This window comes from Rattus norvegicus, chromosome 7 (genome assembly GCF_021556685.1).
Source record: "Rattus norvegicus strain SHRSP/BbbUtx chromosome 7, alternate assembly SHRSP_T2T, whole genome shotgun sequence".
Lineage (NCBI taxonomy): Eukaryota > Metazoa > Chordata > Mammalia > Rodentia > Muridae > Rattus > Rattus norvegicus.
The window spans coordinates 24,082,354-24,098,914 of NC_141540.1; the positions used below are offsets into that span (position 1 = coordinate 24,082,354).

Here is a 16,561-nt window from a genome sequence, read left to right on the forward strand (position 1 = left end):
ATCAAAGGCCAGAAGTGGAGTTTATAGTAAAGTATTGGGTCAGTGAGTAGAGCCAAGAAGAAACTCTTCACAATGGGCACCCCAGGGTCCCTCCTGCTCTCAAAGTCCCCAGTGCTTCATTCCTTTTAGATGATTTACCAGCTCCCCTTCCTTGCAGAGAGGCTTCTGACCTGTCTGAGTAACCGTCATTCTGTCTTCCTTTTGGAAAGAAGTAGGAATGGATGAATGAATGAATGAATGAATGAATGAATGAATGAATGAATGAATGCATACATAATGTGAGGAGGACAAAATAATCGATCTGATATTGGACCCTCAATGCACTTCCCAGGTGCTGCTCCTCTAACCAGAGCCTCAGGAGCCAATAGAGCATCTGGAGAGGTGATCAAAGTCTCTCTTAGGTTACAGCTTTTTTTTTCTTTTTTTCAGAGCTGGGGACTGAACCCAGGGCCTTGCACTTCCTATGCAAGCACTCTACCACTGAGCTAAATCCCCAACACCAGGTTGAAGCTTTAATGCACTTCCCTGTGCAGCACAGTACTGCCTGTAATTGCTAAACAGTAAATACTGACTCTTTGATCTGCTGAAAGAAGCTCAGAGAGGCTAGTTTCCTTTTCACAAGAATGGAAAGTTCCCTGAGGCCCAGAGTGGAGACACTATGGTTTACAGCCTTGTCTGTTTGGTGCATTTCATGCTGTGACCTCACAAAGAACCACTGTGATGTAAGAATGAGTGTCCTCTGTATAAGACAGTGGGCCAGCCTGTTGAATTTGTCCATAAGGACCAGGGAGCAGGTTAACGTTGACCTGTGGGACTCCTTGATAGCTGTGTATTTTGTTAGTTGACTGGTTATTGTAACTCACAACCTGTGTTCACCAGATCACAGGGATGGACATCACTTCTATTAAGAAGACTTTGGGCAGTCAGTATAGGGTGGCATTCTTTCTTGGCCAGGGTTCATATGGCAGTGTGAAATTGGCCTGGCACCGGAGAACACAGGCCCTGGTTGCCATCAAAACGGTAGAGATCAGCAAGAACACCATCAGGGCAATCCTGTCCGAAATGACCACTTTGGAGTTACTGCACCATCCAAATATAATTTCCCTCTTCCAGATCCTGGTTACAGCGAACCAGATTCATTTTATTTTACAATATGCTCCAGGAGGCAACTTAGTACAACTAATAAGTGAGGAGGGCCCATTGCCAGAAGAAAAGGCTAAGAAAATGTTCGGACAGATCGTATCTGCCATAAGACATTGTCATAGTCTGGACATTGTCCATCGCGACATCAAGCCACAGAATATACTGATAGATGGAGAGGGCAATGTTAAGCTGATCGACTTTGGCCTGGCAGTCAAATGCAGACCTGGTACATTACTGAGTAGGCACTGTGGAACCAGGGGCTTTAATGCCCCTGAACTGGTATTACGGCAGCCATATGATGGCAAGAGTTCTGATGTGTGGAGTTTGGGCGTACTCCTATATTTCATCACCACTGGCTACTTTCCCTTCAGAGGAAACACCATCGATGAGATTGAGCAAAAGATTACAACGGGGACCTATACCGTTCCACATCACCTGTCTGGGCAACTCGAAAACCTGATACATCAAATCTTCACGGTTTCACCAGAAATGAGGCCCTCTATAGAGGAAATTGAAAATCACCCATGGATCAAGAAATGTGAGTTAAAAATCCCGCCCATGTCTGACCCAGATTACAAAATTATAGAAATGCTGTGTGGCATGGGGTATAATGCCAAGGACATCTTGGAATCCCTCCAAAAGAAAAGATACGATGAGCCAATGGGGGCATATTTGAGCTTAAAAAATCACGTAAGCGAAGGGTATGATCTTGCATCTATCACTCCAACCAAGCCTGGGGATCCGTGCCCTCCGCCACCCCCATCACCAGCACATCCCTCTGTCTTTGGCCTTCCTCTCAGGAGAAGGGCCAGTGAGCCCAACTTTGGCCTCCTCCACAGACAGCCCTCAAGGGAACAGAATCCTCTTGACCTCATTCTATCAGGACTCAATATGGGCAGGTGTGTCTCCATGCCTCCTATTGCGGTATACTATCCTAAGAAGCAGAGAAGCACTTCTACCCGTGCCCTCCACTCAAGACCTGTAGCTTCCCCATGCGTCTACAACAACATGTTGGGAGTTGAAATAATCCTGCCACATAAGCAGGACATTGAGATGAATACATCATCTCCCCCTCAGACGATGGGATGGTTTAAGAGACTCCGCAAAGGAATCGGGGACTGTTTTTCAAGACTTTGCTGCTTCCCAAGGGCTCCAAAGAAAAAAACCCAGCATAGATCCTCCAAGAGAGTGGCCCCCCTGAAAAAGGCAGCAAGCAGTACCATATAAAAGGGTAAGCTAATGTGGGAGGGTGCATCTCCACTCTGAATTTTATTGTCTCTGTCTTTATTCATGTATTCTCACTGGAAATATCAGAAGAGTATACATGGGGTCTCTTGGGTTGGGGAGAAGTATGTCTACTCCAGCTGGATAAAACCCTGCTCATTTCCGTACCATCTGAGGAAGAAATATTTTTGGAGAATGCCTAGGTGGTGCTGATGTAACCGAACTAGCAATAATCAGCAAGTGAGTATGGGTACAGCCAGTCTGAAAGGCGGCATATAAGGCTGTTCTCTATGGGGAACATATTCAGATAGAGACTCTGCTTAGGGACCTAGTGCCTGGCAGAGTGACAGTGGTCAAAGTACTAAGGGGCCACCTCCATGTCTCCCTACAATTGAACTGGACAGGCGGAGTATACTGAGTCCTGTGAGGTCTGACAATGCTGCTTGAATGAATACATTGGGATTCAGCTGTGGATACCCAGTTCTTATGTATCCTGCATGCAGCAGAGAGGGGTCAGTGTCACTAGAAGTTCCAATCTGGCATTCAGAGACTGGTCGTACAGTGTCATGCTAGTCTTACTTACCATCTACTAACCAGGGCTGAATAGCTCCTAGAGGATCTTTCTTGCTACCAGGCTCAAGGCAACTAAACCTCAAAATGAATGTCCCAGGACACTGACCCGTGGGCTCCTAGGTTTCTTTCCCTCCCATCATTTGCTATGCTACCAACAAGGAGACCTATGTTCCCTGTGAGTACAGCAAATGCCTGCTCCATAGTTCACAAGGAGCAGAAATGGGAAGTTTCAGTCCACAACTCTGTTCTTGCTGCTTTCCCTAAGCTGCAGTGCATGTGCTGGCTTGGTCAGCTCCTGATCAGGCCACTGGGCATTCAAAGTGACATCTATTCACGTTCCTACACGTGCTACATAGCTAGGACACTCCTTCCCAGTCTTTCATACAAACCAAACTCACTGAGGTCTCACTCTAAAGCTCGAATTTCTTTGAACTAGCCATCCTCTTGAGAATCTACTGTAGTAGGCTTGGGGCACTGTATGCAGCAGACAGCAGCAGACTTGAGGGACATGGGAAGTGGGCTTCAGGTGTGAGAGCTTAAGTGCCTCCAGGATGTGATCGTGAACCACATTTCAAAAGTGCTCCAGCTTTGGAAAGTCCAGACTTCTGTCTACCATGTCTAGTATGAGTCTCAGTGCTGGGCTGAAGGATCCCACACGGAGATTTAGAGAATAATACACAGTGCTTCTATCATGGAGATCACCCGGCTTGTGTGACCTGCTCTTCTGTGGGAAGGATAAGAGTAGGCACCCAGCGCATCTCTCTCACTGTGTCCAAGAAAGATGCAAAAGTTGTGAGTGAACCTCAAAGCGGCTAAGCCTGGGAAACTAGAAGGGTTGCTCCCTAAGCATTTGCCATCTTTCTGACACTCAGTCCTCTTCCACATCTGAAGAGCCTGGAGCTGGGACTCTCCTCATTTGTCAGAGGTTAGCCTCATGACATATGTCCCTGCATTTCCATGGGATTTTGTTGGCAGGATGTGGGTTCTTCGTCATGGTTAGGGTTCAGTGTCCTAGCCATCCAGCTTGCTCTTTGCATTCTGGGCAGAGCATGTTCAAGTTCTTCCCCTACAGCATCTGTGTGTCCAGTTCATAGCTAGAGTTAAGTCTTCTTTCATAGGCCTCACGTCATTCTTTCCTAACTGGAACAAGTCTTCCAGTGTCAAAATGATATCTGAGATTCAATCCTGTGCTCTAGGTTTACTCTGTGTCATGCTATGATCAGTTATCCAGTCAGAAGTCATTGAATAAAAATGTGCTCTGTCCCAAGCCTTCACTCACTCCTGGGTCCAGGGATCTTTAGGCCTGAAGACCTATCTGTCCCCAAGCAGCAGATAACCTGGCAGAATCTAGGAAATCAGGAAGACAAAAATGATGGTGTAGTTCTGCATGCAAACAACTAACTTGGTAAGAGACAAAAGAGTATGCATGGTAGTCCAGGGCATCAGAAGAGACACTTTTGTGAGAGTTACAGCAGGAGAGACCCTGGAAGAAAATAATAGAAGGCACAGAGGGCCATGGCGGAAGCTGTGTGACCTACAGCCAGCATCAATCTCTGTATATGTTGCATATGATGTTGTCTTTTTCTGATACTGCAGTGTTTTGAGTCACTTAAGAATAAACTGTAAGTTTCTCCTTTAGGTGAAAACTCCTGAAATTCCTCTTGACTTTCAGGCTCTCTCAGTCTTGAAGGTCCACACATGGAAAAGACCTGAGGGGTGCACTCTCCTGAGTCCTGAGGATTGGAAAGGTCAAGATAGTGAAGAGAACAGTGGGAAGGAACAGAGTCAAATAGAAATGGGGCTCATGGTGGCATCCCAGAGTCTAGAGGCCCCGACCTTCCTTCACATGCACCTGTAGGCGTTTCAAACTCAGTGGTGGTTCTAAGTAAAAAGTGTCACCAGGCACCTCTATGGATCTGTGTGTGTGTGTGTGTGTGTGTGTGTGTGTGTGTGTGTGTGTTCATGCTTCCTATCCAAATCAAAGGCTCCATAACCTCGAGACAACATTTTCAGTGTCATAGGAATATCTTTCTACTCTAAAATATAGCTGAAAAGCGGCCCAGTTATACTGACTTGGCTTTTTCTCTCATGTTTCACCATCTATCCCTGGTCTCCTTAGATTTCTCCAGCTGAGAATTTTCAGTAAGTTAGGAAGCTACTATGAGTCTTCTGGGATTAGGCTGCCCTGAGCTGGAGCCACAGTCCAACAAGTGTTCACCAAATGTTTTTGTCTTCATTGCTGCCAGGAACAGAGAGCAGTGGGTCTTGCTTGGCTCTGGAGGAAACTGTTGTGTAATTTAAAACTGATGTATGTAAATATAATGAGGGAAGTCATAGTAACTGAAGGTAGATATTTAGAGGCAGAAACAAGAATAGAGGTCATGACTGGTACTCTTTACTGGCTTCTTCACAATGATTTCCTTGACCTCTTTCCTACTGCCAGATGAGCTACCATCCATACATCCCTACATACTTAGTCATTAATCAAGAAAAGGTACTATAAATGCAGTGGACAATTAGGCAGTGGCATAATGTAAACAAATATTTCCATCCCAATGGCCTAAAGTTGACCAAATTTCCAGGAAAGTGTCCAACCCATATGGGAAGGGGCAATCCCTTTCTGGCATGTCAGTCACATCAGGGTGTGCACTTTTCCTGTCACTTGGATCTGTAGAAAACTTGAATTTGTCTTATGTCACACTTTCACTCGGGTATCTATTAGGTGTCTCAGCCACTCACCATCTCCTCATCAATTCTATCCTCCATTTGTTTAAGTTCTAGGATTTGTAGCTGCTGTGTTTATCTGCAGATGATGGTCAATAGAATCCCTCTGGAACCTAAATTCAGACAGTACATAGAGTGTCTGCACTCTCTGTATCCCAGAGTCAGCATGAGACAAAGCCCAACAACACATGTGAACTCTTCCCTCTCACCCTAAAGGACATGGTGATCCATTAGCTTCCTGATACACAACATCCTGACATCCAGCAGTCAATGGCCTTAGCAGTTCTTAATGGCCTCTGGCTCTCTCAAGTGCAGACTTTAGTCATTAAGGAAAAGGGAAAGGATCCATAACTTCTCCCTTCTCTGTACTTGCTCTAGTGTCCTTCCCTCCTGAGTGCTTTCGCAGTTCCTCTAGTTATAATCTACAAAGGGAGGTCTCATTCAGTCGGAGGTTCTGAGAAATGATTATTCTGTCATTGTCCTGGAAACCTGGGTTTCAGTCCCCCTCACAACTAATTTCTTTCCCTCCTTCAGCTTCCCTCCTGCAGATAATGGTGCATTTGAGGCCAGGATAGTCATGGATTCCTGAGTACAAGGACAGTGGCTCATTGTTGCTAAGGATCCCAACTCAAATTACCAACACTGGACTGAAAACACAAACTAAGCATTGTGACGTGTAAGGCTCTCAGGAGAAGCCAGATCCCAGTGGCATTAGTGTGACAAACAAGCTGTGCCCAAGGAGCTGACACTCTGGCAGAGTCCAGGACATCCAGGAAGACAGAGGTGGTGAGGTAAGTCTGCATCAAAACAGGTAAAAACAGTAATAAAACTGTCAGTTCCCATCCTTGTACAGGTTATTGGGAAACACTGTCCCTGAGAAGACAGCTCTGTCGAGCTGAGCCTGGAGAGAAAGAAGGCATGAGAAGGAAGGCAATGGCAGCCATGTGACAGGCAGCCATCATGAATGACTGGACCTGACGAGTGTCTGTGATACTGTGATAGATATTTATGGACACCCTAAAAGGAAATTTATTGTGTTTCACCTCTTAGTGAAATGCTGTTCTCCACGCAGATCACAGACCCTGGGAGTGTTGGGTATTGCTACCTGCCAAAGGCCTGAAGTGTGCACTACTGTTGTGCTGGTGGTGGGATTGTCAGAAGATGAGGAGGCCATCCTGATAGAGACAGTGTAGGAATCCCAGAAACAACAGGCCATGTTGCTGCACGTGGCTAACCATCGTTGATTTTGCATGTCAGTTTCTAAGCTGGTAAGGAGTGCAGATAAAAACTGTCACCAGAGGTAATCCTGAACCTTGGTTGTACACCAGCACTGTAGTTGGCTTTATCTCCCATGCAGACACTCAGTCTCCCTCAGCACACCCTCTTACTGTCCAGGAATTTTATTAGCTATACAAATAACACACTGTGTTGTTACAGGTCGAATGACCTAGCTCAATCCTCTGTTCTCTTACATTCTGTCCCTGTCCTCTTTTTAGATATCACCAACTATGACTCTGACATACAATGAAGCAGTCGAGGGCCATGAGGCTTTTCTGACTGAGGCAACACAGCCTGGAGCCCAAATCCCGAGGCTGTGCACCAAAGTCCTTCCGTTTGTCACTGGTGAGCAGAGTCTGACCTGAAAGTCTGGACCTGATCTCTCAGTGAAGGCAAAACCACTTGACCTCTGATTTTGAACTGCAATTGTAGCTAATGCTGCTATTGATTTAAAAATCTAGTTCAATATGTGAAAAAATACACTCTTCAATCTCCTGGAACATTCTGTCTCAGAGAGGACCATGTCTACACGTCAAAGGAAAGACCAGGTGAGGAAGATGGGGAGGTCCCATGTGGATTTCTCACTATGTGATTGATCTCAACCCACTTCCCAAAGTTCCTTTAGTTCCAGCATCAAATTAGTAGGCCTAGGATGAATAGAGCCCTGAAGTGCTGATAGAGACTGAGGGCTCCCTGGGTGGCGTGTCCCATGAAGAGACCCTTCAGGATCTTTGGTGTGGGCAGATTTCTCCTCACTCTTTGAACATCATAGGTTATGAATGCTCTCCCTGAACACTCCGATATTCACTGGTCAGTTTACAGTCCTGCCTACCACTTCAGGAACGTTCTCCCACTCTGATTGACTTCTGGGATCCAGCTTCCTTTTCTATAGAGGGTGCTTAGTGCTGTAAAACGGGAATCTGACTAACACAGTGTGTTGAATAGCTGGCCTTCTGTAATGCCTAGAAGCAGCACAAGATGGGGCTAATGGATCCAGTCATCCCTGTATCCTTCAGCACCATAGAATTTGTGATTAGTTATCAGCACAGAAAACCACTTTTCTTTGATTCTATCTTTTCTAATTCTTTTCTAAATACTAGAACTAAATACTCAATACCAGAACTGACCTGATTGTGTAGGAACATGGGAATATCCTCTAAAGTTCTACCATCTACACACCCTCTGCTGTCCTCTACTTCTGGGCACTTGATCCCTGTGACTGTCTTCCTGGGATGTTCACCCTCTCGTCTATTTACACATCTTCTCTCCAGAGTCTCAGTATAGTGTCATTATGTGAAGAAGCTATGGATGCATCATGACCAACGTAGTGGGGACTCTGTCCTTATCATCCCATGGTATTCCATACTCTCAATTGTCACTTGCAGATCCTGGTGCTTTCCCACAAGAAGTTGCTCAATGTGGCTACCAGGCAGGCCAAACAAAAGCCTCTGTCTGCAGACAGGAGGGCACCAACAATGTGTCAAACAACCTCATCTGCATCGTCACAAGCATCTGCAGTGTGGATATCTGGTCAACATGGTATGGCCCCTCCCTTCCCTGGCTGCCACCATCAAGTGTCATATAGGTCATCCATTTCAGTGCCAAGACCTAGAGTTCTTCTGCTGGTTAGGACTTGGAAAAGGTCCAAGTGCAAATGTGATGGCGTTTTGTGTTATTGGTTATTCCTTAAATGTGGGAAATCTGTGTATCCAGCTGTTACAAACTGCCTTCTTCTCTTGGTTTTCTTAGAATATGAATGGAGATCAGACATTCATAGAGAGTGAAGCCATGTCCACCTGGTCCTACCGAGCAAGAGTTGGTAGCTACAGTTTGATAAATTTGACTAAGAGAACCAACAGATAACTTCCACTGTTGTCTGAGTTGTTGTTTTTTAGTGTCAGTGTGATTATCTGAAACAAAATATTTTTAGTTTCATTTCAATCCAGTGACTTAACACTTCCTGGTATACTGCATTAGCACAGTGTAGCTAAGGCACTACAAAGGGGCTACCCATGTTCTATCCACAGGCAGGAGTGTGAGAAATTAATGCATGCATGTATTCTTGCTTGCTAGTGTTCATCTAAAGGCCTCTGCTCTTATGAAGTCTTTCCCTAAGACTAGGGAGTGGCACTGCTAAAATTCTTGTTACTTCCCATGTCATTTAAGATCATAAAATCGATTCTCTACAGACTTGCTCACAGGAGAAGGATCATCTAGAGGATTCCTTTGTGAAGACTCTCCCTCCAGGTCACATTTCCTGTACTAATTGACAGTTATAATTAAAGATCATGAATTTCTCCCAGTGGCCACCTCGCCGCTCAACATTGAAAACTGTCAGACTTGTGACTAGAGGCTTTAGCTTCTCATTTTACCTAGGGTCAAAGCTGATATCTTGTAGAGTGTCCTTTCTGGCCTTCTCAGTTTCTCCCCATATTATACCTGACAGTGTTTCCATTCAGCCATCAGCTCAACACTATGATGTATGTACTGTATCATTGACTAGTACTTTCTAGGCAGAGATAAAAATTTCACAGCAGACTTGTTGGCCTTCAGGTTGATCTTTTTCTTTTTCTGTTTCCTCTTCCAGGTCTTTTGACAGTTGTGGAGCCCCTCTCACCAATAAAGGTTAGCAACTTGTCGGGCTTTCATGGCATTTATGGCAGTTAGATTGTGCTTCTTAGACTAAGTCCAAATCAGTGCTGCTAGGTATGTATGATGCTTATATACTTTACCCTAATTTAAACAGATGGTGTGGGCACTGAGAACATGTAGCCCTGCAAAGCATTTTAAATTATTTACATATTTTCTCATTTACCTATTCACTCTCCCCTACATTCTGTCTGTAGTCTGTCTCTTCTATCTCTTCTCTGGTTTTTATATCTTTTGTTCCGTCTTTTTCTCATTCTTGGCATCTGTTTCTGACTCTCTCCTGTTCTCTTTCTTACTGCCTAACTCCCGCTTTGTCTATCAATCTGTCTCTCCCTTGCTCAATCTCTATCTCTTTCTCTGTCTCTCTCTTCCTTTCTCTCTCTCTCTCTCTCTCTCTCTCTCTCTCTCTCTCTCTCTCTCTCTGTGTGTGTGTGTGTGTGTGTGTGTGTGTGTGTGTGTGTGTGTGTGTGTCCATGCATGTGGGGGCAGGTAGCATGTATATTTCCTGGAGAGCCTGTGAAGGTCAAAGTTTAACTCAAGTGAGGTCTTTCTCAAACTCATAAAGGACCTAATAACTGAACTCTACTACCTATTATTGGAAAAGCTTTTGTAGGTGAAGAACCTGAAGGATCTGAGGCTGTGCCAGTACATGCTGGAGAAATACTTGACTGGACTCGGGAGTAGGAGCCTAGACATTGGCCCACAGAAGTGCTGTTCTCCTTCTTTGGATACCCGTCACAACAACACAATCTTCTCTGTCTACTGGAGTTGTCTTGGTTGTAGATTTGGAGATCCTCAATATCCCAGCTTAGTTCTCTAATGTTAAGTCATATCGACTCTTAGCATAGTACTTTATTTGCCACTGTTCTTTCTACCTTTATTTTGCCAGAATTTTCTATGGGTAAGTTATTCCATCTATAACACTTTATGATGTGTAAGCCCACACGAAGGTACCCAGAGCCCCTACACAATGTGCTCTTATTTACCTGTGAGAAGTCCAAGCCAGTAACCCCAATCTTAACTCAGTGGTGAGAAGGAATTTAAAACTTAGAACAGGACTTGTTTTCATTCCTTTCTTGTTAGTATCATTCACAACTTCTGTAGAAGTTGGGAGTCCAGAAAGCAAAGGGCGGGATTTTCTCACATGATCTTGACCCATGTTGGGTTTTTTGTCTTCCATCTCCACCTTTAACATTTAATATACCACATCTCTCCAAAGGTCATGTCTATTCTAGTGTGCTGCACTCAGTGAAGAAGTTGGAGGAAGTGTCAAAAGAGTGAAGGCCAAGCTCTGACTGTGACAGAGAGTTTGAGATGGACAAATGATGCCTTGAAAAACACGTGACTTTTCGCTGTGACCTCCATCTACTGTAAATAACCAACAACCTGTTCAAGGATCAATGTGCCTCTGAGATGAGGACAACAAGGTAGAAGGGAGTCCACAGAAGGAAACGGGTCTGAGGGCTAACACCATAACGCTTCCAATTCTGTCTTCTAGGCATCACTAAGAAATCTATATAGTCCTACCTCCCAGAAGATGAGTGAAGGTGTTACAGTTAGGATGACTGTTGACATGAGGCTCTCAGAGGTTCACCACAAATCGGAAGGACAAGATTGAGATTGCCATTCTTACGGTCTTTCCATAGTCTCCCCTTGCAATTAGAATTGACCATCACTGGGGACCTCATCTATTAGATGAAGGTAAGATGATCATCTTAGGAAACCTAGTCTTTGCTGCTGAGATACTGGGATTCCAAACAACTCTGAGAGGAGAGGGTACAAAGTGGAGCTCAGTTCTGCCTCTCATACCACACATAGCTGATGTCCTGGGGTTCTGTTCTCAGGAGGCATGGAGGACATGTATCTATTTCATGAAAAAGAAACTGTTACGAGCAGTCTGAGGTCCCTGTACTTAGAGCAGAGTCTTTGATTGTACCACATCCTAAGCAAGAGAGGTTGGAGACATTTTTGCAAATGACAAGAGCCACCACTCTCCCTGCAACTGTTGTAAGGGATGTTCCCTGTACATCTTTATCCTATGTGATGCAGGTGTGAGTTAGATACTCTGACTAGAATAACAACTCAATGATTCTAAATTATTGATATATGGAAGGACAGGGTATTGGTTGTGTCTTGGTAAATGTACCCATGTCTGTCCATGACTGAGTTAAGTAATACACTGTGTCCTTGTGTGAAGGGGAAACCAAGGCCCTTCTGAGGTCTCTCCTGACAGTGACTGCCCCAACAACAGAGAAACTCATCAAGTTTCTCAGGATCTTTCCTTCCTCCTGGCTTATTTTGAAAACAGTCTCCTCCCCAGACACACCCATTTCAGTCATTCTCACAGCCATGACCTTGACACAGTCTCGATATCTTCCAACTCATAGCACTCTCTTTGTGTAACATGGAAAGTTCTTGGTCATGCCCAGTGTCCTAACAATTCTAGAGTAAGCCTGCTTTACTGCACATTTAGACTTGTCACAGCAGGCTTCATTCTTGTGTAACATGGGCAGATGTCGGCCATGCCCTGTTTCCTAACAACTCTAGAATGAGCCCACTTCACTTCACAACTAGGCCTGTCACAGCAGGCTTTACTGTGAGCCATGTGGACATCTTCTTCCTTCTGTATGGTTTCCCTGTATAGTAGACAAGGGAATGATATCTCAGGATATCCCTCCACCATGTTAGTCTTCACAGCTTCTCCGTCATGTCCTTGGCCTTTTGAGGTGAGCCAAAGCAGCAATTCCATCCATTGCAAAAGGCAGTAACTCATACCCCATTCTTTCCAGACATGGCCCAGATCTCACCTCCAAACTATTTACAGCACTTAATCCATCTCTCAATTCTCTGAGGTCCAGATGATGAGCTGGCACTTGAAGGGAATGCAGAGGTGACATATCCTCTCATGATGATCCTCAGAGAATTTAGCTATTAAGACCAAAACAGAGGGAGACCATGACTGCAAGCTGACCTTTGTGAGCAACATATCCTCTCAGGACATGAAGCATTGACATTGGGATGTCTCTAAAGAGGCAATGGCCCATACTCTTCATAGCAGAGGCTTCTGTCTATTTAAAACTCGAGGGAGAAGTGGGCTCCTTCTCCCATAGATGTGAGCAGGGTTGTCAATTTCTTCTGTCCCAACACGGATCCGTGGATCACATATCTGATTCTTTCTGGTCCCTGGAAATCCCAGGATCCTCTGAGTTTAACATAGGCAGCCACTGGGATACAGGTCAGTGTGGTCTCTAATGTTGCTGTGCCTCCATTTGCTGCACATTGTGGCTACATTGCAACCATGCTCTCTGGGTTCACAGAATGCTATGCTGTACTCTAAGCTTTCCCAGTCTCAAGGGTGGACTCAATCTGGCTTGTTACTACCACTTTTTTTGGAGGTTGCATCCTGAAATGCCATGTGCTCTTCATAATTCCATTAAATGCTTTTACTATTGTTTGGTACATATGAACATTCGTGAAAATCTACATAAAACTCTACATACAAGATGTATTCACAAACAGTAAATGCTGTTTTTCTAAGCCATTATATTCCTGAACCACTGCTCCAACCCCACTAGTTATCAAACCCCCAAGATTGGCTCTGTCGCATCTGGCCAGTGATTCCTGGGGATGTCTCCTTCTGGTTCTTAGCAATGACCCTGCTGCTTTAGGCAGGCAGACTATGTCATTTTTCTCAGATGGTTGCTGTGAAGACCCTCTCACTTGTATTGTCTGATGTGCAGTCAGTTTAACATAGCTTGCAAGAAGCAGTTGAAAAGACCACTTGCAATGTTGTGGTCATGGGCTTAATTGTCAAGGAAACTCGAACACATGAGACTGACGTGGGTAAAGAAAAAAATTGTGAAATAGTCTCAAATTCTCAGTGATGTGTTCAAATATGTGATGCTCAAGATGGTGCTTAAAATTTGGAGAACTCATTTGTTAGTGTAGAGCCTAAATAGTCCTTTTTAAAAGGCTAGGCTAAGGCATAGCCAGGCAGAGTCCATACTGTTATAGTGCAGTACTGAAAGACAAATCTACTAACAGCCTTTGGCATTCCCACAACTGTGTAAAGATAGATGGTCCTACTAGATGTCATAAATGATCCTTTTATTGTAGGTAACTGTCATCTTTTAGGATTTTATCCTCCTTATCTGTCATGTGTCCTTGCTGTCTCTAAGACTATGTCATGTTCTTTTTTTGAAGTACCAGCCTTCCCATAATCTGGAACATTACAAAATTTGGATGATGTTGCAATGAGGGGTCGGCTGGCATATGCCCTAAGTAGAAGCTGAGTGAGTTGTGGGGTTTTCCTGAGTTCAAGGTACTTGAACAGAGTGAGGCAGGACAGGTACCCACAGTCTGGAATCACTGGTCAAGCTTTATGTGTACACTGCTCTACTGTGGGTGGCAGTGCACAATGAGAACTGGACGCTTAGCTGGCTTTATCCTCACTACTCTCTCACAGGTTTTCATCTTGGACCAAACTGGTTCTGATCAAGGCACAGTCTAGTATGTGATAAGTTTCTATTTATGGGTTGGTGGATAAGTTAGGATTCTCAATAGATACTGTTTTGTAGACCACTGTGTGCCTCTGTTTTGAGCCCTGCCTGTGGCATCACCAAGTCATGTGATCCCTCCAGACTTCTTCCCAACATTTATCATCATGTATAAACCTTCCATCCAGCTCTGAGAATTCATTTTCCAGAAAGTAGATCATCCTTGGATGGCAATGACATCTTTGGGCCCTCATAAGCCAATCCTGGTGGAGAGTAGAGATCTGTCAGTCATTGGAGGAAAGAGTCTCTTCTGGTTCATGATGAGCAGATTCCAGGCGACTTTTATCAAGTGTAATAAGGTGATCTAGACCCTTTGTTTGTTAAGTAACTGCCCAGAAAATTTATTTTACCCTCCTCCCCCACATTTGCACAAAAGGCATAAGAAGTCTACTGGAGTCTTTTGGGTCATTAGGGCCCTGCTTGTGTCTTTAGCAAGGTACTGCTCTGCGAAGAAAACTCTGGACAGTGGCATATCTGCAATGTGTCCCTACATTTTCATGATGCTCCTATGAGACCAGGAAATAGAGAACACACAGTAACATCAAAATATAAACTGTTGTATGACTGTTGGGCTGTGCACAGTAGACTGGGCATTCTTCAGAAGTACCATTTAGACATTTTTCAGCTATGGAGAAAGAACCCTTTGTCCATCATCTTCACCGCTGGTTGTGTTTATATTTGTGTCGCAGACCTTGAGCTTTTGAGTCTCCAGGGGGAATCTTGGTCATGTCACTGCAGGATGTGCAGTGGGTCTCCTTGCTTGTCTTCTGTACATTGATAGCACAGGTGATGCTTTCTATAACTCGGCGTAGGTCCCTGAAGGTGTAGTTGTGTCTCTCTCCCTCAGTACCCAGGATCTTCATGTTCTCTGTGCTCACCCCATTCTCAAAGTTTTGTAAAACTTGATCCCCAGTCATGGTCTGTCCACAAGTGACAGGGCATTTGATGTATACTTGAGGACACCCCTGACAGGTTGTTTCCAGTTTTTACCCCATTGTAGGGAAGAGAACAAAGACCTGCAGATGTCATGTTGTTCCCTAGTATGGGCCATGCAGAATAAAATTGGGCAACCAACAACAGAATTGCTGAGTGCTTGACCCTGACATTTTCTACAGGATGTCTAGAAAGCCTCTGGACAGGCAGCATGGCAGAAATCAACTCTTTCAAAAAAAAAAAAAAAAAAAAAAAAAAAAAAAAAAAAAAAAAAAAAAAAAGGCCTGCTGCTGACACTGGATAGAGCACAAACAAGCTCTCTGTCTGACTCCTTCAGCTCTTGCATATCCCCTTGGCTAACATTTCAGAGCTTCTGATTCTTCAGACATCAGGTTAGAGGGACAGGAATGGCAATGAGGGTTTTCTTATTCATTGGTAGAGTGCTAGAATGTCTGGTATGTTCAAAAATTATTGGGAAAGAGCTGGGAACATATCTTCTGAAAAAATATTCCCTCCATTTACACAATCTCCTTCCTTTTGTTCTCCACATCCAGCTTTTTGATACTGAAGAGATTGTTCTACCTGATGAGCCCAGGCCTAGAAGATGGACTACATCCAAGAAGCCTGGCCCATCTAAGGCCAAGTCACATCTTTAAGAAATATTTGAAAGCATTTGTGCACGGGATAAAGGTGCAAGGACCAAAGTCTCCTTAGACATTCCAGCCTACAGAGGGTCTGACGGACTCAGGTCAAAGGTTACGTCTGAAGCCTAGATCATGAAGAAGGCCCCACTCCACAGGAGAAGTCTGTGGCTGATGCTGTTGCAACCAGGACTATGATTGTGAAACTTGTGTCTGTGGATAGCAGATTCACGAATCTTGTGCCCAGGTATCCACAGGCCTTTTTTCATACATTCCTTGGTATAACTTTGCAAGTCCTGACTTTGGAAGTGTTGGGTCCTTCTGCTATCTCACTTGACATATAGTCCAAGAAAGATTTTTACCCCTTTAAGGGGCTGGAAATAGACTGGACTCACAGTTACCATTAAAACTGAAGTTCTGTCCTTTATGGTTATTGGCCCTTTTAAAACTTGTTTGACTGGGAACAAGGCTCAGAGCCTGATATTTCCAAGATTCTCCCCTACAAATTCAGAAACCCACAGCTCAAAGCAGTACAGATAACACTCAGAAATTAATCCAAGGACAAGGTGTCTGACATGAGAATCTTACAGATTTATTTAAAGGTCCAGGACTCACCAACACTACACCTACGTAGAATCATTCAGGGATTCCACCGTTAGAATTTGGGAGCTGCCATTCACAGAAATGACCACTGGAGACTCTTATTGACATATCATGGCCTCCATGACCCATAGTGCTGTGACTGCCATGCTCTCTGTCAAACTCCATAGGATGTCACCATTAGTAGAATACTAGTGCAGGGCAGCAGAGCAGTACAGTGGTCCTAGGGTGGTGTCATGG

The 16,561-nt window shown here is 44.4% G+C and overlaps 1 protein-coding gene and 1 long non-coding RNA gene across 9 annotated transcripts in view; one reads left to right on the forward strand and one right to left on the reverse strand.

Moving 5' to 3' along the window:
* LOC148004532 (uncharacterized) overlaps positions 1–16,561 on the reverse strand; it is a 107,235-nt gene that overhangs the window by 29,379 nt on the left and 61,295 nt on the right. The gene's annotated exons all lie outside the window — the stretch shown is intronic.
* LOC148004535 (putative sperm motility kinase W) lies at positions 416–16,148 on the forward strand. Of its 8 annotated transcripts, XM_087559460.1 has the most exons (9): positions 416–1,681; positions 6,199–6,455; positions 6,737–6,932; positions 7,161–7,490; positions 8,328–8,481; positions 9,530–9,567; positions 10,196–11,018; positions 11,090–11,292; positions 15,263–15,305. In XM_087559460.1, exons 1-2 carry the CDS (start codon positions 889–891, stop codon positions 6,237–6,239), a joined length of 834 nt encoding a protein of 277 aa, XP_087415586.1. In that variant the 5' UTR covers positions 416–888; the 3' UTR covers positions 6,240–6,455; positions 6,737–6,932; positions 7,161–7,490; positions 8,328–8,481; positions 9,530–9,567; positions 10,196–11,018; positions 11,090–11,292; positions 15,263–15,305. The 8 variants fall into 8 exon arrangements, with proteins under 8 accessions (XP_087415586.1, XP_087415580.1, XP_087415584.1 ...); XM_087559454.1 differs by lacking the exons at positions 6,737–6,932; positions 15,263–15,305 and adding an exon at positions 15,635–16,148 and having other exon boundaries at positions 416–2,374; XM_087559458.1 differs by lacking the exons at positions 6,737–6,932; positions 15,263–15,305 and adding an exon at positions 15,635–16,148.